At 40.3% G+C, this 25,493-nt stretch overlaps 1 protein-coding gene across 2 annotated transcripts in view; it reads left to right on the top strand.

The window, feature by feature from the left end:
• Positions 1 to 25,493, top strand: part of LOC109930295 (nuclear distribution protein nudE-like 1) — a 53,973-nt gene that overhangs the window by 6,414 nt on the left and 22,066 nt on the right. For both annotated transcript variants that reach the window (XM_020529799.2, XM_020529800.2), the window contains exons 2-4: positions 6,183 to 6,280; positions 18,997 to 19,150; positions 24,821 to 24,969. In XM_020529799.2, the coding sequence (XP_020385388.1) occupies positions 6,195 to 6,280; positions 18,997 to 19,150; positions 24,821 to 24,969 (389 nt within the window). In that variant the 5' untranslated portion in view covers positions 6,183 to 6,194. The remainder of the gene's footprint in view (positions 1 to 6,182; positions 6,281 to 18,996; positions 19,151 to 24,820; positions 24,970 to 25,493) is intronic.

The raw sequence follows: 25,493 nt of genomic DNA, 5'->3' as shown, positions 1-25,493 counted from the left end.
AAATGTCAATACCTTCCAGTCGTCAACCATTTTAAGTCTCCCTCCCACTCCCTGGGTAACGTGTCCATAGTAGGCCTCCTCCAGTGTCACAATGATACCACCCACAAACTGGAGGAGCAGCACCTCATATTCCACCTCCGGAGCCTACTGCCCAATGGAATTCGCTAGTTTTAAAATCTCCCAACCCCCAGGCTCATCCCATGTCCAACTCTCCCTCTCATTCCCCCCTCCTTGACCTGATGCAACCTGTCCATCTTCTCCCACCTATCCTCCCCACCCATCCTACTGACCAATTCCCCATCACTCCCTTCCTGCGTTCACCTATCACCATCCTACCTACCTTCCCCAGCTCTGCTCCTCTATTTATTTCCCAGCTCCCTTCCCCCTCCCCGTTTCTGAAGAAGGATCCCAACCTGAAACGTCAACTTTCCTGCTCCTCTGATGCTGCCTGGCCTACCGTTGTCTCTGACTCCAACATCTGCAGTTCTAGCTATCTCTTGGTTTACCCCTTTTCTGTCCCCAGTTTTCAGCTCATTCACTTTCGTGAATGGTACAATACTATAAGGGGGAAAAAAAAGCCAATGTCATTCAGTGAAGTCTTGCTAATATTTTTAAGTGTTTCAGTTTATGATGCAATCTTTTATGATTTATCATTTTCTTAGAGTAAAGAGTTAATTCTTTTTGTGGTTTCCATAAGCGTGAAGTATTTTGTCAACAAAATCGTTTCTGCCAATTAATGATAAATTGGCGTAATGCAGTAGTTTCTAGTCATTTTGAATTAGTTTAACTGCTGTTTATAGAAGTTATATGCAAGCAAATGTTTAACTTGCGCAAAAGTATTCAGCTGTTCCTTCATTTCAACATTGGATAACCAATTTATAATCTGGAAATGTCTCTAGAGATATCCCTGCACTGCATAATTTAAGGGACCAATTTGTAAATGATTAAGAATTATGCACTATTAGAGGGTATTAATCTGGTTTATGTAATGATGTAAAACCGGTGTAATCAGTATTTTACATACATAGTATAATGCTGCTTTTTGAATGGGATCTTCATGGAAGATCGCTTGCCTTTTGTCATTTTGTTTTGACATGGCATACAAACTGTAAATTTAAGCAGTTGCAGTCTCTCTGGGGAAGAAAGATCTTCTCAAAATTAATGATTTACTACAAGTTAAAGGTGTAACTTTCACCACTGTATGATGTTCGCATTAATCTGTAATTGGGCTTACTTTGCAAGTTGACTTTTGAAGCTGGGTTACTGGCCAGCACATTATCAGTTAGAATGTTTTCTCCCCCATTTATGTATTGATTTGAACTTTTTAAATGATACTTGTGATTACTAAAGTTGAGCAGGACACCTGGGAGTTCAAGCAAAGGAAGATGTGACAAAGTACAGGAGGACTTGCCAAATGGGCACATAATTAGCAAGTGAACTTGTAATATAGAAAAATGAGGTGCTATGTATTGGTAGGAAGATTGAAGTCACATTCTCCTGGGAAAACAAGTACAGTACCTAAATGGGTACATGAGCATAGGGATCTATAGTTACAAATGCACAAATTGCTGCAGACTGTGATGCAGGTTATTAAGGCCATTGGGTTCCTTTCTCGAGGGATAGACCTGAAAAGTAATGTTAAATTTCTGTCAAACCTGGAGTACTATGAACAGAGACAACAAGGTGCAGGGCTGGATGAACACAGCAGGCCAAGCAGCATCATAGGAGCAGAGAGGCTGACGTTTCGGGCCTAGACCCTTCATCAGAAAAGGACTGCAGGAGGCCCAGGATGGACATGTCGTCTGAGGAATGGGAGGGGGAGTTGAAATGGTTCGCGACCGGGAGGTGCAGTTGTTTGTTGCGAACCGAGCGTAAGTGTTCTGCAAAGCGGTCCCCGAGTCTCCGCTTGGTTTCCCCGATGTAGAGGAAGCCACACCGGGTACAGCGGATGCAGTATACCACATTGGCAGATGTGCAGGTGAACATCTGCTTGATGTGGAAAGTCTTCTTGGGGCCTGGGATGGGGGTGAGGGAGGAGGTATGGGGGCAGGTGTAGCACTTCCTGCGGTTGCAGGGAAAAGTGCCGGGTGTGGTGGAGCTGGAGGGGAGTGTGGAGCGGACAAGGGAGTCACGGAGAGAGTTGTCCCTCCGGAAAGCAGATAAAGGTGGGGAGGGAAAGATGTCTTTGGTGGTGGGGTCGGATTGCAGATGGCGGAAGTGTCGGAGGATGATGCGTTGGATCCGGAGGTTGGTGGGGTGGTACGTGAGGACGAGGGGGATTCTTTTTTGGTTTTTATTGCGTGGACGGGGTGTGAGGGATGAGGTGCGGGAGATGTGGGAGACACGGTTGAGGGCGTTCTCGACCACCGAGGAGGGGAAGTTACGGTCCTTGAAAAACGAGGACAACTGAGATGTACGGGAGTGGAATGCCTCATCCTGGGAGCAGATGCGGCGGAGGCGAAGGAATTGGGAATAGGGGATAGCATTTTTGCAGGAAGGTGGGTGGGAGGAGGAGTATTCTAGGTAGCTGTGGGAGTCGGTGGGCTTGAAATGAATATCGGTTTCTAGGTGGTTGCCCGATATGGAGACAGAGAGGTCCAGGAAGGGGAGAGAGGTGTTAGAGATGGTCCAGGTAAATTTAAGGTTGGGGTGGAAGGTGTTAGTGAAGTGTATGAACTGTTCGAGCTCCTCGTGGGAGCACGAGGCGGCACCGATACAGTCATCAATGTAACGGAGGAAGAGGTGGGGTTTAGGGCCGGTGTAGGTACGGAAGAGGGATTGTTCCACGTAACCTACAAAGAGGCAGGCGTAGCTTGGGCCCATGCGGGTACCCATGGCTACCCCCTTTGTCTGTAGGAAGTGGGAGGAATTGAAAGAGAAACTATGAACAGTTTAGGTCTCCATATTATGAAAGAGATGCTAGCAAAGGAGGTGAAGAATAGCTAATTCCAGAATGGAGATTGTATCCTTCAGTGTAATTTAAACAGGCTGGAAGTGTTTTTCTCCAGGAAAGTGGAGGCTGAGGAATGACCTGATGTAGGCTTTTTATATAAGAGTTTGCAAATGTTAACATAGAGGAGGTTAACATGAGGATAACCCAAGCTAGGAGTCATATTTATGGGATTCTGTAATAAATGGGGAATTCAAGGGGAATTTTTTTTATTCAGAGAAAGATTAGAATGTGGAACTTGCTGCCAGGAGGGTTTGTTGAGTTGATTAGCATAAATCCATTTAAGGATAAGCTAGATAAATACTCTTAAACTGTGTAACTATGCAAATAGTCCAATTAGCTAGGGATTTTGATTGTGGAGTGAGAGTAAGGGTTGGTGGTGAGGGGTGATCGCAAGGATGTGTACAGGGTGAGTAGGGTTGCATTTTGATTGTAAACAGTCTTGGTGATCATTACAGTACTAGTTTAAAGTTAGCTCTAGATCACACTGGACACGAGAGTTCACATGATCTGTTTCAGATTCTGCTTGTGACTGGGATAGAAATAAGATAGCAATGACAGATCATAATCAGCTTTCTCATCTTGATGTTTTGTTAGAGGAAATTTTGGCTGTTCCACTTTTTTCAATGTAACAGAGGTAGCTGTGACACCACAGGTGTCAGTGGGGCAGTGGGAAATGGGAGCGAAGTCTGCATGTGGTAGCTGATTCTGTAGCTGAAGGATAGCATATACAGGAAAGATGGTTTAGAGGTAAATCAGGGGGCCTGGTTTGCAAGTTCTTTTGGAAGTGACATTAATTAAGGAAACCCCACCCTCACATTTCCAAAGTGACTCAAGAGAACCAACCTTTATCTTGTACTTTTGTGAAAAAGGCTCCTCTTTTATGTAAGACACTGTACCAATACCAGTATAAAATGACTTCTCAAGCTATGTGACTTGATTTCTTTTGTAATCTTTTAAACATGCAGATGCGTTCTTGTATTTTGAGAGTCTGAGCTATTCCAATTTCACATTGTGTGGTAACTTGAAGTTTTATTTTTTGTGTCTTCATACAGCATATACAACAGTTTGTCTTTGCTTCTTTATTTTTAAAAAAAATAACAGATCCAGTATAAGGCATTGGTTGAGATAACAAGGTGTACAGCTGGATGAACACAGCAGGCCAAGCAGCATCGTAGGAGCAGGAAGGCTGACGTTTCGGGCCTAGACCCTTCATCTGATGACCCTTCATCTAGACCCTTTTCTGATAAAGGGTCTAGGCCTGAACTGTCAGCCTTCCTGCTCCTATGATGCTGCTTGGCCTGCTGTGTTCATCCAGCTCTACACCTTGTTATCTCAGATTTTCCAGCATCTGCAGTTTCTACTATCTCTAAGGCATTGGTTGGTTTATTTTTCAGGACATTCAGTTGCAGTGGTGTTTCTGCATAAATGGTGTCCAAAATGCTGCTGGTTTAAAGCCAATTGACTGTTAATACAAGACTTCTTCAAAGTTACTGCTGAGCTACCTTGTGTAATTTTTTTTTCATGCAATGCTCTTTCTTCCAAGATGACTTCATCCAATTTGAGGGTTCAGTCTTAGAGTCATACAGCATGGAAACAGACCATGTTCCATGCCATACAAAATCCCAACTAAACTAGTCCTACCTGCCTGCTCCTGGCCCTTATCCCTGCAAACCTTTCCTATTCATGTAAATATCCAAATGTTTTTTTAAATGCTGTAATTGTGCCCACATTCACCACTTCCTTGGGAAGTTCATTCCACACGCGAATCACCGTCTGTGTTAAAGAGATTTGCCCCTTGTGTATTTTTGTTTTAAATCTCTCTCCTCTCTCCTTAAATGTGTCCCCTAGTCTTGAAATCCCCCATTCTAGGGAAAACACAACTACCATTCACCTTATCTGTGCCCATCCTGATTCTATAAAACCTCTATAAGGTCACCCCTCAACCTCCTATACTCCAGGGGGAAAAAAGCTCCAGCCTTTCTTTATAACTTAATCTTCCATACCAGCAATATCCTGGTAATGTGTGCAGAGAGGAAATGGCTATTTTCAATAAATATTAAAATTTTAAGTTTAATGTTGAATATGGAAGAAAAAAAAATCTGCCTGTAGAAGCAAAGCCATGTCACATTGAGTCTTGGTTTCAGGTTTGGACTTTGGCAGAGGGTTTGAAGGGGAGTATTTAGTATTTATCACCGTTAAGAAGAACTATTGTAATTGTAACATCAGATTAGTGTGATATGAGAAAAGTTCCCTGTGACAGTTCTGAAAGCTTATCCAGCAAATTTCCAAATTCAGGTTTGATCCATCATCTAAGATGAGTTGAATTAATTGTGGTCAGGGCAACAGTCAAGAGCTACAGTTGGTCAATATGCCACTTGAGTTAAGGGGGAAAATTATTCAAGTAAGTTTCTTGAGTCTGATTTTTATCTCGCAACTCCATGTGGAAGTGAGTATATGGATGAGGACTAGATAGATTCATAGAAAGTGTGATATTAATGTGAAGAATAAGTACAGACTTTTTAAAATATTTTCATGCATGGCATTCAGTGAAATAGCAGAGTGAATGACCTGGAAGGATATGAGTTCAAATTGTGCATAAGAGTGTCACCTTAATATTATATAAAGTAGCTGAATTTTGTTGTCAAATTTGAAGCCTGTGAAGTGTTTTGTCAAGTGCCAAATTTCAGTCTGGTAGAGGTGGACATGATGTTATTCTATACTAATTGCAGTGGGTGAATGCAACCGTAGAATCCCTACAGTGTAGAAACAGGCCATTCGGCCCAACAAGCCCACACCGCCTCTCCGAAGATCATCCCACCCTGACTCATTCCCCTACTCCTGCATTTCCTCATGTCTAACCCAAACATCCCTGGACACTGCGGACAATTTAGCATGGCCAATCCACCTACCCTGCACATCTTTAGACTGTGGGAGGAAACCCACGCAGACAAGGGGAGAATGTGCAAACTCCACACATACAGTCGCTCGAGGGTGGAATTGAACTCTGGTCCCTGGTGCTGTGAGGCAGCAGTGCTAACCACTGAGCCACTGTGCCTCCCTCTTTTTTTGAATAACTGCCCCATGGAATTTACTTCAAGATTTGAGAACAAGATCTTGACTCTCAATTTTTCTAGTCAGTGCACCATTTGTGTGCAGTTGTATCTTTAATTATTGCACAAGAAAATTCTATGAAGTGCTATTAATAGTGATGCCTTTTTGCACTTTTTAGGTCCGTTTCATCATGGATAGTGAGGATAGCCCAGAACCAGCAACTCCAGAAGCAAAAGTTGTGTATTGGAAAGAACTGGCTTTGAAATACAAAAAAAGGTTGGTAAGAGTTGCATGCATTAGATTTCATCTAAATATATGCCTGTCGTGATTGTGACACTGTACAGGCTGGGAAAATGGTGCCTCTTGGTTGGCTTGTTTCTTTCCAAGTCTGCAACAATTAATCTGTAATGTATTTAGTTCATACTTTTCTGGTGATTTTTCATTTGTGTTCAGGAAATGATTAATCCCTCATTTTTGTTGTTGCCCACTTCATGCTTACCATTAACAGTTGATGTTATTTCCTTGAATCAACATTTTGCACACCCTTATCTGTGAATGTGCCTATTTGGGTGTAAATGTCTGTTCAGATGTGTGCATGACTGTATCTTGTCAGTCTGAACTAGGTGTTTGTATGCCTTCACGTGTGTATGTGCTCATGCATGTTTGTATTCATACATTTGGACCAACCCTGTGATATTCAAAAAGTCTCTACATCAGAGTACAGGGAAAGGAAGTATCAAAATTTTAATGTAATTGAAGGTTTCTGATCTCCCAGTCTAAAGTCATCCTTTCTTAAATCATAATTGCCAAGCTTTCCTATTTATGCAAACGTTAGCTTTGAGCTTCATCTGTGCAGCTTGTTTGAAAAGGTACAAAACAGCAAATTTGGAGGTAGTTGAAATTTGGTCAGCTGATGTATACAGGATGACCTGTTTTGATCTGGAAGTGAAAAACTAGAGATCAAGGTTGAAGGTTAGGAAACCCTTTGGCAGGCTGAGAGTCATACACTGAAACAAACAGCAGGCAACTGTTTGCAGTTAGTATTGTCACAGGAAAATGTCAAAGGTATTTAATTGTAGCATCTATGCTGAAATTACTACCTGGATTGGTTAAAAATATTTCTTGAGACTTGGGAGTCTTGTGAAATAAGTAGACAGAATGAACTGCTAAAGACTAAAGTTCAGTCTTGTCTTTACATTGCTGGTGCATTGTCATTTGCTAGCAAATTGTACTAAAAGTCTGTCGCAAGCAGTGATGCATCGAGGATGAAAGTTAGATTTTAGTCCGTGGTTTGCACACTTGGTATGTAGCCATCAAATTCAAGACGGGCTTGTTGGATGTGATGTATGTAGAGTTTAAATAGAGGTGAAAACACTCATTGCCATCATAGTGTGCTTTGTCTGAGTTTGGTTACTTGGAGGAATTATTTTGACAGTATCTTGAGCATATTAAAATATATGAGCATAACAAATTCAATGCTATACCTGAGTTACAGGCATTTGTTTCTCCTGCAAGCATATGCTAGCTTTGAATGGATCTTGTGAATAATTTTCACTGCTTACTGGAACTGCATCAGAGTTTTTGTTTTGTCTTCATGTGATTTTAAAACTGTATATAGCAAATATAATGGCTTTGACTTTTACTGAAAAGCGGATTGAATCATGATTGCTAAGCACTAATTTAAAAAGAAACTCGAAGTTGATAAATTTAATCTGCTCAATTGACTTGATGGAGCAGCCTTTCCTTGGAAGCTGTTTTTCAGTTATATGATCACGCTTATTTGGTGGCAAATCACTTAATTGTAATCTAAAATTCTGCTTCCTAAACTCCCAATTGTGGAAAAGTAGTGTTACTAAAATTCCTGCTGGTGTGGTGATTAGAAGTCTCACTTAAACCAAAATAGTCATTGTTGGGCCTGAGGTTTTCATTTCTCAATTTGATTACTTAATGTGTCTGAGATCCGATTTGATGTTATTCGCCTGACTGATAGCAATTTTGGGATGAAAGGGGAAAGTAAAAAGTTATACTGTGTTTTCCATTGTATGATGCTATGAAATTTAAACAAATAAAGGATCTATACACCAGACCTGCTTCAATTTTTGCTCCTTTCCACTTTAAAGGAACTCTCATTTTCTTGTAATTTGTAAAGTCACTTTGACTTTGCAGTTAAGTGGATTCTGTTATAGTTTGTTTTTTGAATTGTTGGTTTTTCAAGGCTGGCAACTCTAGTTTTATAGGTTGGCATGTTTGAGTATGCCCACAAGATAATGTGAAAATAACCATGGCATGATTTGAATAGTTGGTCTAATATGATCTTTGTTAGCGTTTATTTTATCTGTCAACTACACACCGAGCTACAGTGTTTTGCATGATATTTACTGGTGGAATTTAGTTTTTAAAAGATGGTTGGAAAGATGGTTTTTATTTCTGTCTGCTAGTGTGTGGATTCTTGTGATCAAATGTGGTTTGAATAGGACTGGTATCAAATTTTGTTTTGCTGCACATCACATGGAAGTGCTATATTTTGTCATTGTTGAACCAAAGTGCATTGAGGGGAAAAATGTTCAGAATTCTAATGTTTTGCCTTTAAGCTGACAAAACTCATTGAGTTTAATGAGACTTGATTCAGTGCCCTAATTTTTAGTGCCTGAAGCTCTGTTCCTGTCACGTATAGTTAGTTATTCTTGTTTGTTTAATTTTGACTGTCTCCTATCATCTTCAACACTGCACAGTTTGGTTGACCAAACTCCCACCCCCCTCCCCCTCGTATTAAAAAATTGCAATTCTCTCTGCTGAATTGTGGTCGTTGTCTCACTAACGTCATTATTGATATTAAGCTAATGTTATATCATGTGATAACCAGCTAGTGCACCTAAAATCTGAACCTAGGACCCCTCAAGTGTAAAGTTGCTGCACTTGCTAAGACCAGGTGGGATGTTTGATCTTATTGTTGTTACATGTACTGAGAAAGTGAAAAGTGGTATTTTGTACGGGCAGATCGTACTGTACAAAGTGCATCAGGGTAGCAGGACAGTGCAGGATACAGTGTTAACGGCTGTGGAGAAGGCGCAGAGAGAGAGGTCAAGCAAGAGCGATCAGAATTTGAGAAGTCCGATACCTCTAGAAGCTGTTCTTGAATCTATTCTTGTGTATTCAAGATTTTATATCTTCTGCCTGACAGAAGAGGGTGGAAGAGAGTATAGCCAGAATGGGAGGAGTCTTTGATTATGTTGGTTGCTTTCCTGAGGCAGCAGGAAGTACAGATGGAGTCAATAAAGATGATCTGTTTTTAGGCTATTACAGGTAATACTGTTTTTGAGTTGCAGTGGACCAATAGCCTGAATTTTCAGAAGTATTCCAATTAAACTGTATTGAAAAATGTCTGTCAGACAATTGCCACCTTTCTGCTGGTGGATTCTACTGTGTTTTCTGAAAGACAACATAAGCTGAAAGATGGTATAAGTTGCAACTGACCAAGAATTTGTAGTGTTTAAGGTAAGAAGCTACTGGCGGGAAAATAGTTCAAAATCCATGGCAATCTCTTTAGGTAGCTCTTGCTCTTTAGCTGCATTCAGATCTGTAAGCAATGTTATTAGTGGCTGCAAAACAAATTTCCAAATTTTTAGAACAACTGGTATACACCAATTAGTAATAGAGTTCTGTACCTTACCTACCATCCCATTATGACATAGGAACATTTGTGTGCACATGCGAAGGTGAAACAGACTGAGGAAGATGCACTCAATCTGGACAAAATACTCTAGCTCGATTGTATGTTGTTTCCTTTCCTAGCTATTGCAGCATTCTCAAATTATTTTTTTAAGAAAAGTCAATATAATAGCCTAATTTAACTACTGTCTAATGGTCCAGCTCTACCCTAGCTCTGACGATGACTCTAGTGTAGTTTACTGCAGCTGCTTTATTGATCAAAGATTTTTCAGCTATATTTTACAGAACTATTCACAAATCTATTTGTCTTAGTAGCCCTTTCTTCTGAAATTTTATTCCAAACCTTTAACTGTGCTCGCAGCCATTTCTCTATACTTTTTGTTACTCCTTGGCATCTTTCTCTCTTTTTTTTTATTGTGAAGCATGGGATACTTTTAATTTTATAGATACACCAGGAGGCTTTTATTTGCAGTGCCGGTTTACAATAATTATTCAATCAGTGAAATTAAGAATTTGCTCTTATAACTTGCATTTCTGGGATTTGCCCAGAAATGGATGCCATCTCACTTTAATCAAATTTTTTAAATTCATTCCTCCTAAGTCATACAAAGTTCAGCTGAAGGTCCTGTTTATTTGTCATAGCACTGTGTTAGTAATCTAGAGGCCAGGCACATAATCTGAGGACATGGGTTCAATTCACATGGCAGCTGGTGGAATTTGAATTCACTTAGTCAATCTGGATTATGAAGCTAGTCTTTGTAATGGACCGTGAAACTGTCAATTTGTTCTAAAAACCAATCTGGTTCACGAATGTCCTTTTTAGGGAAGGACATCTGCCATTCTTTCATCATCCCTCATTATTATCAAGTAGGTGTTTGTTGGAATACTTAATGGGGTTTTAGAGTCATTGAGTCACACCGCAGTAACAGGCCCTATGTCCACCATGTCTATGCTGACCAACAAACCCCAAACTCCCTACTAATTGTATTTACTTGCATTTGGTCCATAGCCTACTATGGTTTGGCATTTTAAATACTCATTCAGATGTTTCCAGAATGTTGTGAGAATACTTGCCTTCATCACCATATTCCTACCATCCTTTGGGCAAAAAACCTTTCCTCCGACCTCTTCACACTACTTCCTCCTCACCTTAAACTTATGCCCTCTGGGCTTATACATGTCTGCCATGGGGAAGAGATTCTCTCAATCTGTTCATTTTATGCCCGTTATATTTTTGTATACTTCAATCAGATCCTCCCTCAGCCTTCTGTGCACCAAGATAAACAAACTCAGCCTATCCAGTCTCTCCTCCTAACTAAGACTTTTCATCCCAGACAATATCCTGGTGAAACTCCTCCACACAGTCCATTTGTGGACTAAGGATCGTTTATAAAGCTGTAAGACTTCCTTGCTCCTAAATTCTATGCCCCTGGTAATGAAGCCAAGCATCGTGTATGCCACCTTGTGATTATCCTTCTAAGATGCATCACCTCACACTTATTGTGATTAAATTCCATCTGCCATTGCTTTGCCCAATTTACTAGCTGATTGATATCAGACTGTAGGCTGAGACCACCCTCCCCACTATCACCACCACCAACTTTTGTCATCTGCAAACTTAACTAATAACTTCTACATTCACATCCAAATTGTTAATGCACATAACAAACAGCAAGGACCCCAGCACCAATCCCTGTGGTTCACTGCTAGTCACAGGCTTCCAATTACAAAAAAAATCTGTTCACCATCACCTCGTGCCTCCTATTTGTAAGCTGTTTTATATCTGGTTTGCCAACTTGCCTTGGATCCCATGGGTTCTTAACTTTTTGACCAGCTATCCATGTGAGAACTTGTCAATGGCCTTACTGAAGTCCATGTAAACCCCATCAACTACGCTACCATCTTCAGTATAGTTAGTCAACTTCTCAGAAAAAAATCTCAATTTAATTAGTTGGACAGGATCGCCCTCTAACAAGTCTGTGCTGACTGTCCATAAACAATCCTTGCTTTTCCAAATATTGATTAATCCTGTCCTTTGGAATTATTTCCAATAATTTCTCTACCACTGTCAGACTAACTGGTCTATAATTACCTGGCTTATCCCTGCTGCCCTTCTTGAATAAATGAACCACATTAGCTATACTCCAGTCATCTGGCACTTCACCTGCTGTCAGCAATGTAGTAAATATATCCACCAGGGCCCAGCAACCTGCTTCCTTGCCTCCCATGGCAGCCTGGAATTCATCTCATCATGCCCTGGGGATTTATACACCTGTCTGCCTGCTTAAAACATCTAATATCACCACCTTATTAATCTTAACATGTTCTAGAACCTCACCATCCCAACTGAAACCCTTAGCTCAACGTCTTTTTCCTCTCAATACAGATGAAAAATATTCATTTAAGATCTCACTATGTCCACTGGCTCATGCACAGATTGCCCTTTCTTTTCTAATAGGTTCCACTATTTCCCTGTTAATCCTCTTACTCTTAATAGGCTTATAAAAAGCCTTGGGTTTTTTCTTCATCCCATCTGCTAAAGGTAGTTTGTGCTCCCTCTTTGCCCTCCTAATTTGCTTTTCAAGCAACCTTCGACACTCTATACGTTTGAAGGGTCACCTCAGTTTTTAATGCACTGTACCTGACCTATCCTTCCTTCCTCCTTTTTTTTTTTTGCTTTATGAAACTCTCTATCTCTAGACATCCAGCATTCCCCAGACTTGATGCCCTTGCCCTTCATTCTTAGGAACACGCTAGCCCTGAATTCTCAGTGTAGTACCTTTAAGAGCTCCCACTTTCCAAATGTTGACTTACCAGCACGTGCCTATTCCCAGTCTGTTAGCCAGATCCTGTCTAATGATATTGAAAATGGCCCTTGCCCAATTAAGGCACTTAACATCTGCACTATTCTTATCCCTTTCCATAATGACTTTGAAACTTGGGAGTTATAGTTACTATCCTCAAAATGCTTACCCACTGAAAGTTTAACCACTTGACTAGCTTCATTAGCTAGGATTAGGTTGAGCCCTGTCCCGTTGCTGGTAGGGCTGTCTACACATTGGCATAAAAAGCCCTCTGGGATGCATTTCAAAAATTCCACATGGCCTAATCCTTTGAGAAAAGGATGAATCCAGTGAATGTTAACAATATGTCCCTATTTCTTCCTTTATTGGGAAGCCTGGAGTACAATCCCAGCAAGGTAATCACCCCTATTTTTATTTCTAAGCTTTACCCAAATGGTCTGATTTGAAGACTCTTTAGGGACATTTCCTGTTCATTACGGCAGTGATGGTTTTCTTTGTGAATAATGCAATGCCTCCACCTCTTTTACTTCTCTTCCCATCACACCTGCAACTTCTTTTTCAAGATAAATCTTTTCAGCGATAATTACTGGTAAACACTACATAACTCCTATTTTACATAACTTGGTTTTCTGTCTGTTCACTTTGATTTATTTTTCTGACATTTTTAAATTAGCATTTGTCAAATTGTTTATTTCCTATTCATTTTGTCCGAGTCAGTGAACACGACAGATTCTTGTGACTTTAACTGTAATACAGTCACGTGAGCCATGTGATAGGAGACCTGATTTGTATGGTCAACTGTTAACATTTTGTTTAACTGACCTCAAGCTAACACAGCACAATTCTGTTTAGCACCAGTGACGCAATAGTATTTTTTTTCCCATTTCTAATGTATACAATGAGCTGTTGTCTGCTACAAATTCAATAATTTCAGCAAATCTCAAACTGTGCTCTGAGTATAACTGTGTAGCCCAAAATAAAAATGTGGTTCTGAATTCCTGATTTAACATGTAGAGCATTACTGAATAATTATTAGATATATTTTTTCGATTTTGTTGGTTGCAGCTTTAACAAGGATGTTTTAAAAGCTATCAGTTTATTTAGATCTGAATTATATAGTATTGAAAGAGGAAATGATGATATTTGACTTTACTTGTAAATCAGAGTCTACCAAATAGGACAGCCTATAATATCACATTTCAGTGGCTGCTATTTTACTACCTGTGATTTGTCACACTATCTAACATTCAAGTTTGAAAGAACAGAAATTTTCTTAAGCTGCATGTTGGGAAAACTGAATCTGTTATCTTTGCTTCCTACCACAAACTCGTGCCCTGACTGTTGCTTCTGTTACTATCAATTATCTGTAGTGAACCAGTCCATTCAAACCCTGATGCTCTTTGACCTCTGAGCTCTGACCCCACATCCACTTCAAGACTGCCTGCTTCCATGCCTCGGCTGATCAGCTAAAACTCTCATTCGTGTAATTGATACCTTTTCAACTATACTATTTCAGTCCTCCCCTAGCCTTGCATCTTTCACCCTTCATAGACTTGTGATCTCAAAAATATCAACTGTGCTTTGTATGCCTGCCTCCCTTGCTCCCTATCTCTCTTCTCCTCCTCCTTCCCAGCTCCTCTTGTGGCTTGCTGTCAAAATGATAATTGTCAATATTGTTCTTAAGTGCCTTGGGATATTCTGTTAAAGTAAGTAAATACAAACTGTTACGGTTTTATAGTTTTCAACATTGTTTGCAATTTTTGTTACATTTGAGTTAGTTGTCTAGTCACTTTTTCTCTTAGATGCATAGGATGAGCATTAGGAGAGTGCTCACGAAGAGTATTGGTCAAAATTCATTTTTTTTGTGTATGTCATTGGGTTTCTGCTGGATAAGTTTGCCATTCATAGGTAGATGCTAGTTTCTTCTCCTACCTGCCCGCCATAGGTAACATTTTCAAATCAATCTTTTGTGTCATCAAGAGGATATAATGTTAGGGGTGTTCATCAGCAAGTAGCTGAAAGCAACATTTTGAACTGTATATTGCCAGAATAATAATGGTTCTGAGTTCACCCCCTGTCTTTTAATACTTTTGAGAGAGTTGGTGTATTGCTTTTCTTGTATTTAAAAACTGGAATTGTATGGATAATGAATGCTTGCCAGACAATTTAAAGGTGGGGAGGATGAATCAGTGCAGACCAAGGTCATCTAAAGATAGAAAGGTGAAGGCTGGGGAGAAATCTACTTCTGCTTTAATCTGGCAGGTTAACTTGTGTGACCGGCTTGCACTATTCCTGTTGTGAAACCAGGTGATATCAGATCACTAGGTATGACCAAAAGCTTTGTCACATGACTGTAAACCCCTCAGTTTCGGGATGTGTTAAATACTGCTTCTGAGTCACAAAATTGTTGATAGTTCAGCTACCTGCTTTGTGCCATCTGGACTGTCAAACTACACTGACACCTGCTATGTTTACACTGGGGTAGGATGAAGTAATGTAATTAAGGGTCCTTGTTGGCTTTCAGGATCATAGGTACTGAGCCGGTGCCAGTGTAAATTAAGTTGCAGCTCAGGGGTGTGAGATAAACTAGCAAGAAGATCAGAAAATTCTCTTTGGTTCAATGATTTGTAACTACAGTAATTTTAAGAATGTAGAAACAAAAGAACAGGAGTAAGCCATTTAACTGTTTGAGCCTGATCCACCATTTAGTGCAGGCTGACGTTACGAAACGTACTTGCCATTGTCCCATGTCCCTCTATGTTCACTAACCAAGATCTACCAACTTTATTTTAAAATAAACAATTTATTTAGCCTAAGTTGCTGTTTGAGGATGATCGTTCCAAACCTTGATCACTTCGTGTGAAGAAACATTTCCTAATTTTGCTCCAGAAAGATCTAGTTATAATTTCTTTATGACTTCTAGTTTCAGACTCCCCAGATCTTGCAGACTTTCTATCAATCTTTCCATCATATTGCAAAAGGCCAAGTAGAAAAGGCAACTTCAACGGATTACCTCTGATTTTACAGGGACATTATTGAGCATCACCAAACTTGCCTAGATCAGTTCACATTATATGCAATGTTTTCAGACTGGGGCTTTGTATAACTAAGATTTCCATGTCATTTCTTGTACCTTACCATGACATTTTAGTCATTTGTGCACCTCTACCACCAGGCCTCTGAACCTTCTGTCTTTCTAAATGGTGAAAAGCTGCAAACTTCAGTTTTACACTTTTCAGTAGAATTTGAAGTCATCAAATTTCAAGCCTATGTTGAAATCCATTTGTCACAACATTTCCGTTTACCTCCGAACATCTTTTGAATTTTATGCCACTATCTACATTGCTTATATCTCTGCAATCAGCAAATATAGAAATGTGGCTTTCTGTCCCATCATTTTAAAGTATTAGCAAAATTTTTATGCTGTACAGTGTACATTAGTACAAAATGGGACTGATGTTTAATATTTGTATGCTGTTATCTAGCCTAATTCGTGCTGTTCTATTTGTACGCCCCTACCTACTTTCGTCAATGAACTATAGTATTTTGTTCTGTGTTGTAACTAGCCAGTTGGAGTTTTGATGGTGTAATCTGTATTGCTGTTTTGTCTCAAATTGTCCTGATTAACACACTCAAATGGATGGTGTTCTCAAATATAATTTTTTTTTTCTATATACATCTGTGAAGTTTCAGCTTGTCTATCTTCAAAAACACAATGGAAATGAGTTGTGTGAAACTGACTTGTGAATGATTGTTAGCTTCTCATTACCTGACAACTCAAGCATGTACATTTTTTCTAGCACAAATCAACGCATAGCATTGTGAAATGGGAATTCTGTCTCTTCATTCCATCTCAAATTTGGAGATGCTAAAATTGTTTCAGTATCTGTATTTCAGCTGAGAATGCCTAATTCCTGGACTATTGACTAAATTGGAGAACCTCTTGGCTTGTATGCCACATTCCTGTACTTTCAGTGAACATTTTGGTTGTAACCTTTTTTAGGGGTCTGAACAACATGAGCAAGATGTGGGACAAAGTCAGTTGACAAGTGTGGCAAGGCTCATCTCGAGGATGAGATCATCTCGCTCCATCTTTTTCTCAAGTGATGTGGCAAGATTCTCACTAGGCAGCATCAAGATGTCTTTTGATTGTTATTGATTGTTAAACTCACCTCATCAATGTTCAGATTCCCATTTAACCATGCTCTCAAAACAAACAAGATGTCAGGAAAAAGCTTGACATGGAAGCCAGAGCGGGTACCTGGTGGATTCGGCTAACTGCCTGCTCTGAACAACTTCCATGTTGGAAACTGGGTAACGACCACATGCATGTTACATACATAGTCACTGGCATCCAATGGTGTCACCATCTAGGAATCCTCTCCATTTCACTTACAGCATAAAAGTAAGAAATTACGTTATCACGGGCTGCTGCAAGGATACTGTGAATTGGACACATGCACAGCCCATGGACTAGACCAGGCTGTCTCCAGATCTTCAGTTAGCTCACTCATTCAGTGCCTACCTAGATGTTCACAGCATTCATGCCTCTCATTATGTTGTCTTACCTTTTGTGCTTTGCCCTCTCAGTCAGAAATACCAGGCTCGTGATACTGCTATCTTGCCTTACTGCTTGGCGCAGACACAACGCCAGAAAACTTGCTGTAGTTGTCAGCAGGTTTTTATCAAGTCAAGTGGGATGCTCTTTGCTTAGGGGCAACTGGCCCAGTAAATCAAGGGCAGCCTTTGATACCAGTCTAGGCTGTTCGGGGGGTGGTCACAGTCTGAATCCTTTCTTTTTATAAGGGGTGAGGAGCTGAATAACAGGCAGCATACCACCTGTCTTGATGCTTTCTGTCCTATTCCGGACTGTTTTCCTTCTGGAATGTGAGGGAGGCAGGTATTATGGGAAATGAAAATCGGTGGTGCAGGTGGGGAGTGAGTGGATTCAGAGTTAATGATGAGGGGTTTTGGGTGGGTGGGAAAGACGGTGCAGGCATTAGTGAGAGTAGTAGAGCATGAGTCATGGTGAGAGTTGGGTGCAGCAGTAGAGATAATGAAGTATTAGAAGATTGTGGTATTGGTATTGACATTGACCTCCTCTGGACAATGGGCATTCCTCCAGATGGATACGACTGCTTTAACTGGGTTGATAACCTTGGAAAAGGCTGGCATGGACTAGTGTTGTGGCCTCCACTGCTGGTCCTGATGTAGGAACTACCCTGTCCAACAGGATTTCCAGCACCCTGCCCTCCAAGTGGAACACTTTTTTTTTTTAAATTCCTGCTGTGAGCCTTGTCTGGGGCTAATGTTAGAAACTGCAGGACATCTCTGGACTGACAGTGCTTGTCTGTTTGCACCATGGGCTTTTAAAGATGGCGTCAGTGCAAAGAATGCTGGCGAATTCGGAGATTTTTGCTGATTGGCAAACTGTTGTGGGAGCTGTGCAAGTTGGTTGTGTGAAATGCTGTAGGGCCGTCCTAAGTAATGAAATCAGTTTGATATGACTGAGTGAGAAAACCCGCTGGACCTTGCAGTGATAAACACTCAACTGAAGTCAAACTTAGACCAAAAAAAAAATACGATTCAGTCGTTGATCTCACCAGTTGAGTGAGTAAAACATCAGGGAGAGAAAATAAAATTCATTATTTCACACAACAAAGCAGTTGACATTGTATCCATCTCAATCTAGAAGGACATGATTACTCTATAAACTAATGTAGGTGACTGAAATGTGCAGAAGGTTCATGTGAAAACATTGCCCTGACTGAGTTGATTCCCTTGAGCCAGTGGTTTCGTGAGCCCTGTTTAAATGAATCCCTCTTTCTCCTGGCAGAGCTCGGATGCAAAGTGTAAACAACTTCATTAAACTGAGTAGAATTTGCTGCAAAACAACACTTGCGTGAATTTGTACTTCGTAGCATTAAAAATCGTAATTCCTTCTTGTTTCTCTTCCACTGCATACCTGAAAGGAGTTTTTAGAACAAAAATTGAAAAGTATTTGGGAGTTGCTGTCGATTGCCCTTGAGATAATGGTGATCTGCAACATTAAATTGCTGTATCTCTGGTGTACACACATACATACTCTTCTCTCAGGGAGAGCACTTCAGGATTACAACCCATGTATAGTGAAGAAACAGTATAGTTCCAGGTCAGGATGGCATGTGAATTGGCTTTAATCTTGTAGGTATTGGTCCTCTCATATGGCTGCTACCCTTGTCTGACTAGGTGGCAGATGTTGGTTTGAAGAAACCTCGTCAAATTGCTGCAGTGCATCCTGCACAAGGTCAGCTCAACTTTTATCCTTGCTGGTGTGACTTGCACAGAGTCTGGAAATTACGCCTAAAATGACAGCATTATGACTTGATCAGCAGCAGAGTGTGGGTTTATCTAGGTGCCATCAGAAATGTATTTGTCTAGTCTGCAACTTTTGTGCAATCTTTCCACTGCATTCAATGTTATTTTTAGCCTGTTCATTTTTAACAATAAATCTTTGACCTCTGTCAACATCTTGTTCAGTTTTCTGGAAACACGTGAAGAACTAGAAGAATTCCAGGAGGGAAGCAGGGAGCTTGAGGCTGAGTTGGAAGCACAGTTGGAGCAGGCAGAGCACAGAAACAGAGATTTAGTATCTGACAACCAAAGACTAAAACTGGATTTGGAGTTATTAAAGGTAAGATTACTGTAAAGCTGATTTTTTTTTTTCATCAGTTTTGTACTGGCTAGTCTTTACACTTTTTTTAATTGTTTTATACAGATTTATAAAACTTGGTTGTATTAATTGTGCATTCCATACAGAATACAGAATCCTAAAATGTCAATAAATAGCTTTCAAGTTTACATGAGAGTACTGGAGCATCATTAATGCCATAAGAACCAACAGCCTGCAATCACTATTACTCAAAACATGGCACTTAGTACGTTTTGTTCAAGTAAATGATGCACAGAGTTATTTAGCTTTTTTTTTATCTTTCCATCTATTGTTTTCTATTATTTTGACATCAGCAGTTGCACTGGTTCACTCTTCACCAGAAGGCTTATTTTGAGGGATTTCCTCTCATTATTAGTAGACTTCCGATTGACCTCTTCCTCTGGTTCTATCAAGGTTTACCGAAAGCTGTGGTGGTGAATGGTGGTACTATTTTTGAGTTCTGCTTTCTCTATGGTTCTTGCACACTTATGCTGCTTAATCGCACTCCTTATTGCATATCACTTCCCACTCCATGCTCAGTATCACCCATTGTGCAGTTCTGGTTCAGCATGTGATTTTGGATCTGGAATGCACTGCCTGGAAGTGTGATGGAGGCAGATTCAATTAACCATGTATGAGGGCAAAAGGTTATTATTTAAATAGAAACAATGTACAAGGGTATGGCACTAAGTCACCATGCTGATTAAGGGAGTGGACGAAGTCACGATGGGCTGCCTGGCTTCCTTCTGCACTGTAACACTACTGTGACTCTGTGGTATTATTGGATTACTATCAGCAGAACCTACTGCAAACCATACTTGTGACATTTCACCCTATGTTGGAGGTGATAAAAGAAATGACAGATAAGCAATGACAGCCGGTGGAATTTGAACCCCTGAGCTCAGAGCATTAGCCAGGGCCTCTGGATTACTAGTCTGGTGATATTACCACTGTGCTATCATCTTCCCCATACTGTAGACAAACTGTTTGTTTTCGCTGATCATCCAAAGACTTTTCTCTCATGCTACACCTTTGTGCTACCCTTTCCCACGCTGCTGGATAACCTTGTCCTGGATTTCCAGCACTGTTTTTAAATTGCTTGCCAGCTGGAAACAAGGGTTAACAGCCAGTTACCCAAGTTGAACAAATTGACATGAATAGTCTAGGGAGCTTTCCTGTGAAGTCTTGGATACAAACACAGCCAGCACTGTACTCAATGATTTTTTTTTTTTTAGACGTTGAGCACAGTTAAAATATTTTCAGTTGTAGCTAGCTGAATGTAGATTTATTGTACTAACGTGCATATAGTTTGGAATGCATCCTCCAAGCATGAAGGCTTTCATGTCAAAGTTGCTCAGGTAGGTGCATACTTCTGAATGCTCGTAAAGCAACTTCATGTGTCCTACTTGAGTGGAAAACACTAGACCAAAGAAGCGTGTTCTACAACAGTTCTTTTCTGTTAACTGCCTGAAACCACATTTCAGGCTTTTGAAATGTAATGTGAAAATATATGTATGACCAAAGTATTGAGCAGTTCCTTATTGAGGAGGAATCTCATTTTGCAGTGGATTTTCCAGAGTCAAAGGGGACAGTGTTGATAGTGAATTGTCACGTCAACCATAATTATTCCTCTGAAACTGACTACAACTTCAGAATGTTGGATGTTTGCAGATAAATGGAGGAATCCTTTAATTGCAATGGTCACTGAAGGCTCCAACACTAACTGAATAAAGCAGCCAATTACAAAGGTTCCTCAAGTGAAAGGAAAATCAATTAAACTATCATTAACAACAAGAAAAATAATGAAGATGCAACATCAAGCAGGCACTGACACAGGGGCACAAAGTTAGGGGATAGTCTCCATTGTAAAAAGGAAGGTAAAAGAATGTGTCCTTGGCTTGTCCTTGAATTAGGAATGTGGCGAAAGCAGTTGGGTGTTTAGCCTCCATGAATATAATTTAGTACAGTAATGGCTGTTCACCCACTTCTGTGTCTTTCTTCTCACACTATTCTTCATATTTGTTACGGTATTGTATTAAGAAATATGTTCTGTCTTGAACATAGTCAATGGCAAAGTTGCTGCAAAGATTTGAGATTCTCAACTCGCGAGTAGAAAAGTTCTTCCGTCAGTCCTAAGTGGCTTCCCTTAATTTGAGATTGTCTCTGATTTAAATTCTCCAACCAGTGGAAACATCTCACCTGTATCTACCCTGTCTACCTCTGAAGTATTTTGTAGGTTTTAATGAGGTTACCCCTCATTCTCTAGAGTTTCAGAGAATACAGGCCCCATTTGCTCAGTCTCATCATAAGTTAAAGCTGCCATGCCAAATGTCTGGTGAACCTCTGTTGCACTTTTTCAACAGCAATAATAGCCATCCTAAAGTAAGGGAACCACAACCGCATGCAGTACTCCCAGGTGCTAACCAAGCTCCCATACGATAGAAGCAAGACTGTGCTGCTCCTGTACTCTTGAGAAAGGCTTAACCTACTGTTAGTTTTTCTAATTTCCTGCTGCACCTGCATGTCATCTTTCAGGGACTTATTGATAAGAACCTAGCTCCCTTTTGTACATGTGCACCTTCCAACCAAACACATTGTAAACTGCTGGGCCCAAGGTCTGATTCTTGTAATACTGCACTAATCATTGCTTGCCAATGAGAAAATGACCCATTTTATTTTTCCAGCATCCTGTCTGTTAGCTCATCCTTAATCCATTACACTACATTACCTCCTGTCCATGTGTTTTAATTTTGTTAACCAAGCTTCTGTGAGGAACTTGACCAACAGACTTCTGCGAACAAAGTATACTGTATCCACCGAGCTTCCCCATTATCAATTTTATTAGTAACAACCTCAAACTCCAACAGGTTTGTTAAACCATTTTCCAATCAGTTCGTTAATATACAACTGTCCATTCATAGAAACTTAAAATATATTTTAGCATGTTCCCTTCAGTCTGACTTGTCTGCACCGACCAGATATCCTCAACTGACCTTTCCCATTTGGCCATATCCCTCAATCCTTCCTACTCACCTACCCATCCAGATGCCTTTTAAATGTTGTAATTGTATCTGCCTGCGCCACCACCCTCTGCATGAAGAAGTTGCCCCTCAGGTCTGTTTTGGATCTTTCCCCCCTCACCTTAAACCTGTGCCCTCTAGTTTTGGACTCTCCTATCCTGAGAAAAAGACCTTGGCTGTTCACCATTTCCATGCCCCTCATGATTTTATAAACCTCTAAGGTCACCTCTCAGCCCCCAACACTTCAGGGGGGTAGAAAAAAATTCCAACCTATTTAGCCTCTTCTCTATAGTTCAAACCCTCCAATCACAGCAACCTCTTTAAATCTTTTCTGTACCCTTTCAAGTTTAACAACATCTTTCTTCTAGCAGGGAAACCAGAATTGTACACACTTTTCTAAAATTGGCCTCCCCAATGTCTTGTTCAGCTGCCACATGACAACCCAACTCCTATATTCAAAGCACTGGCAAATGAAGGCAAGTGTGCCAAATGCTCTATCTAACTGCGATGCCGCTTTCAAGGAACTATGCACATGCACCTTTTTAGGTCTCTTTTTGTTTGGCAGCAATCCCCAGGGCCCTACCATTAACTGTATAAGTCCTGCCTTAGTACTAATACAAATTTTCTTTGGTTCCTCATTTGTCCCTAGTCCCTTAGATCTCTTTCTGGAAAATTACTTGTCACTTCGTCAGTGAAAACAGTTACTCGTTTTCTCCTGAGACTGTGGCTTGTTAGGGATGTCCTGGATCAATGGCACCTGTGAATATTGCAAATATCTTTGAGCCCTCAGCGTTCAGATGTTTCTTCAGTTTGCTTTGTCATTGGGCTTTGTCCTTCCTAAAACTCAGCACAGTGAACTTTCTTGATTTCACTTAAAATTCATCTCCTCTGCTCTATTTAAAAGTGGCTCCCTGAAATACACGTGGTTTGTGTATTTTGATACCTGGAGTGCTTGCTTTGAAACTGATAGTCACAGGTCTCTTTACCTGCAGCAAATTAACTTTTTCAAAAGCATAAATCAAAAGGCCCAAAGCAAACCTTTCATATTAGACAGGGGTTCACCTGTACGTCTGCCAACTTGATCTACTGTATCTGCTGCTCCTGATGTGGCCTCCTCTACATCAGTGAGACCAAGTGTAGAGTGAGACCATTTTGTAGAGAATCTGCGCTATGTACACAACAAATGACAACGCCTTCCTTCCGGTCACGAACCATTTTAACTCCCACTCTCACTCCCTGGGTAACATGTCCATCCTGGGCCTCGTCCAGTGTCACAATGACACCACCTGCAAACTGTAGGGGCAACAACTCATTCTGTCTCGGGATCCTACGGCCCATCCTAAACGTGGAATTCACCAGTTTTAAAATCTCCCCAACCCTGGCCTCGTCCCATATCCAACCCTCCCTCTTAGCCCCGCCTCTTTGACCTGACGCAACCTGTCCGTCTCTCCCACCTATCTGTCCCACTGACCAATCCCCACCACTCCCTACCTACACTCTCCTATCACCAACCCACCTACCTTCCCCAGCCCCATCGCCCCTCTCTCTTTATTTCCCAGTTTCCCCCTTACCCCCTTCATTTTTGAAGAAGGGTCTTAACCCAAAACGTCAACTATCCTGCTCCTCTGATGCTACCTGACCTGCTGTGTTCCTCCAGCTCCACGCTGTGATATCTCTGACTCCAGCATCTGAAGTTCTTGCTATCCCTCAATCAAAATGAAAGTACCGGTTTACTGATTTTGGTCTCATTTGATGAAAATGATAAGAACCACCCTCAACTGAAATAATTTATTTAATAAATGGTAAGTAAACGGTGTGTTTTTTTTTAAAACAGAGAACATTTCAGCCCATGAAAGCCCAGGTATTAAAATCAGACGATGGAGTTGGAAAATTGATGGTCTCTTTTTTTATCACTATTGTGTCTCATTTCCATTGAATTTTACTGTCATAGATGAAGGACACATTTTAATAGAGAATGTGGTGTTTTCTCCTACTTCATTTGAAAAGGATTTCTGCCAACCATCCATACAGCACATCTTGAGACTGCTGATGTGCTGGCTATTGGATCCTGTCAATATGTAGCAATTTGAGTTTTTGGTCTCGACCTTATTTTAATTTTGAATTTTTGCATCTAGGAATGAGAACAGGTGCGTTTACCTTCCAGAAGGCTGGATATGCATTCCCATCCCAGAAGTGAAAAACCCCTATGCTGCAACCCATTTTACCACCAATCTTCTGTTCAGTAAATAGTAACATACGGTAGTGGGTCAAAAATGGCAAATCATTGCATTAAAATAATTGAATCGTTTGAGTTTGTATTTAGAATGCTGATCAAGATGGATAATTTTGGACTTAGTTCCAGGAATTGATCGTTATTTCTGGAATTGTAATCATTTGGTTAGGTTAGGCTTGAAAGCTTGTTGGTTATTTGATTGAAATTATTGTAATTTAGTGAACTGTTGCATTAATTTTATTGGACCTAATTTGAATTATTTTGCACGAAGGAGAGAGAAAGTGATATTCCCATGGAAATTGCATTGCATAAGCTCATGAAATGTGGTCCAGATTTTAAAAGCTTTAAATTACAAATCAAATCTTGGAATTTTCTTTTGTTTTTGCTGTCTACTTTCAGGAGAAACTTGAACAACAATATGCACAGAGTTATAAACAGATATCTATGCTAGAAGATGACTTGGGTCAAACAAGAGGTATCAAAGATCAATTGCATAAATACGTAAGAGAATTGGAGCAGGCAAATGATGATTTAGAACGAGCCAAAAGGTAAGAATTTAGTTTCATATTAATTTTATTTGTAAAAGGTAAATTTTATTTATTTAGTTGATCACTTGATTATGGAAGTTCTGTATTTACACTTGAGTCTGTGATTCTGGATCTGCACCAGGGAACCTTTTAGAGAATTAGAGACACATTGTTGTATTATGTCCTAGAAATGATACAAAACATTATCTTTCATTTTGTAATATGCAAAGATGTTGAACCAGCAGTTGCTGCATGTTGGACTTAATTGGACTTCTCTTCATTATTCAAATCGCATGTAAGACTCAACTGTTCCAACGCTTTCTTAACCCGTCTCTCATCTTACACTCTTCATAAACTTGAACTCATCTAAAGCTCTACTGTCAGTATCCTAATCCACACCAAGTGAAACTGACATTTCTCTGTCCATTGACCTACATTGGTACTCCAGTTCACCAATGTCTTGTTTTTAAAGTTCTCATGTGTGTATTCAGATTTCTCCATGACCCCCTCTGTCTGTAAAGTGATTTAGTGTTACAGCCCTCAAA

Source organism: Rhincodon typus, chromosome 23, assembly GCF_021869965.1.
Source record: "Rhincodon typus isolate 14 chromosome 23, sRhiTyp1.1, whole genome shotgun sequence".
Lineage (NCBI taxonomy): Eukaryota > Metazoa > Chordata > Chondrichthyes > Orectolobiformes > Rhincodontidae > Rhincodon > Rhincodon typus.
Note: the sequence above shows the minus strand (reverse complement) of the source record. Positions and strands in the feature narration are given on the sequence as shown.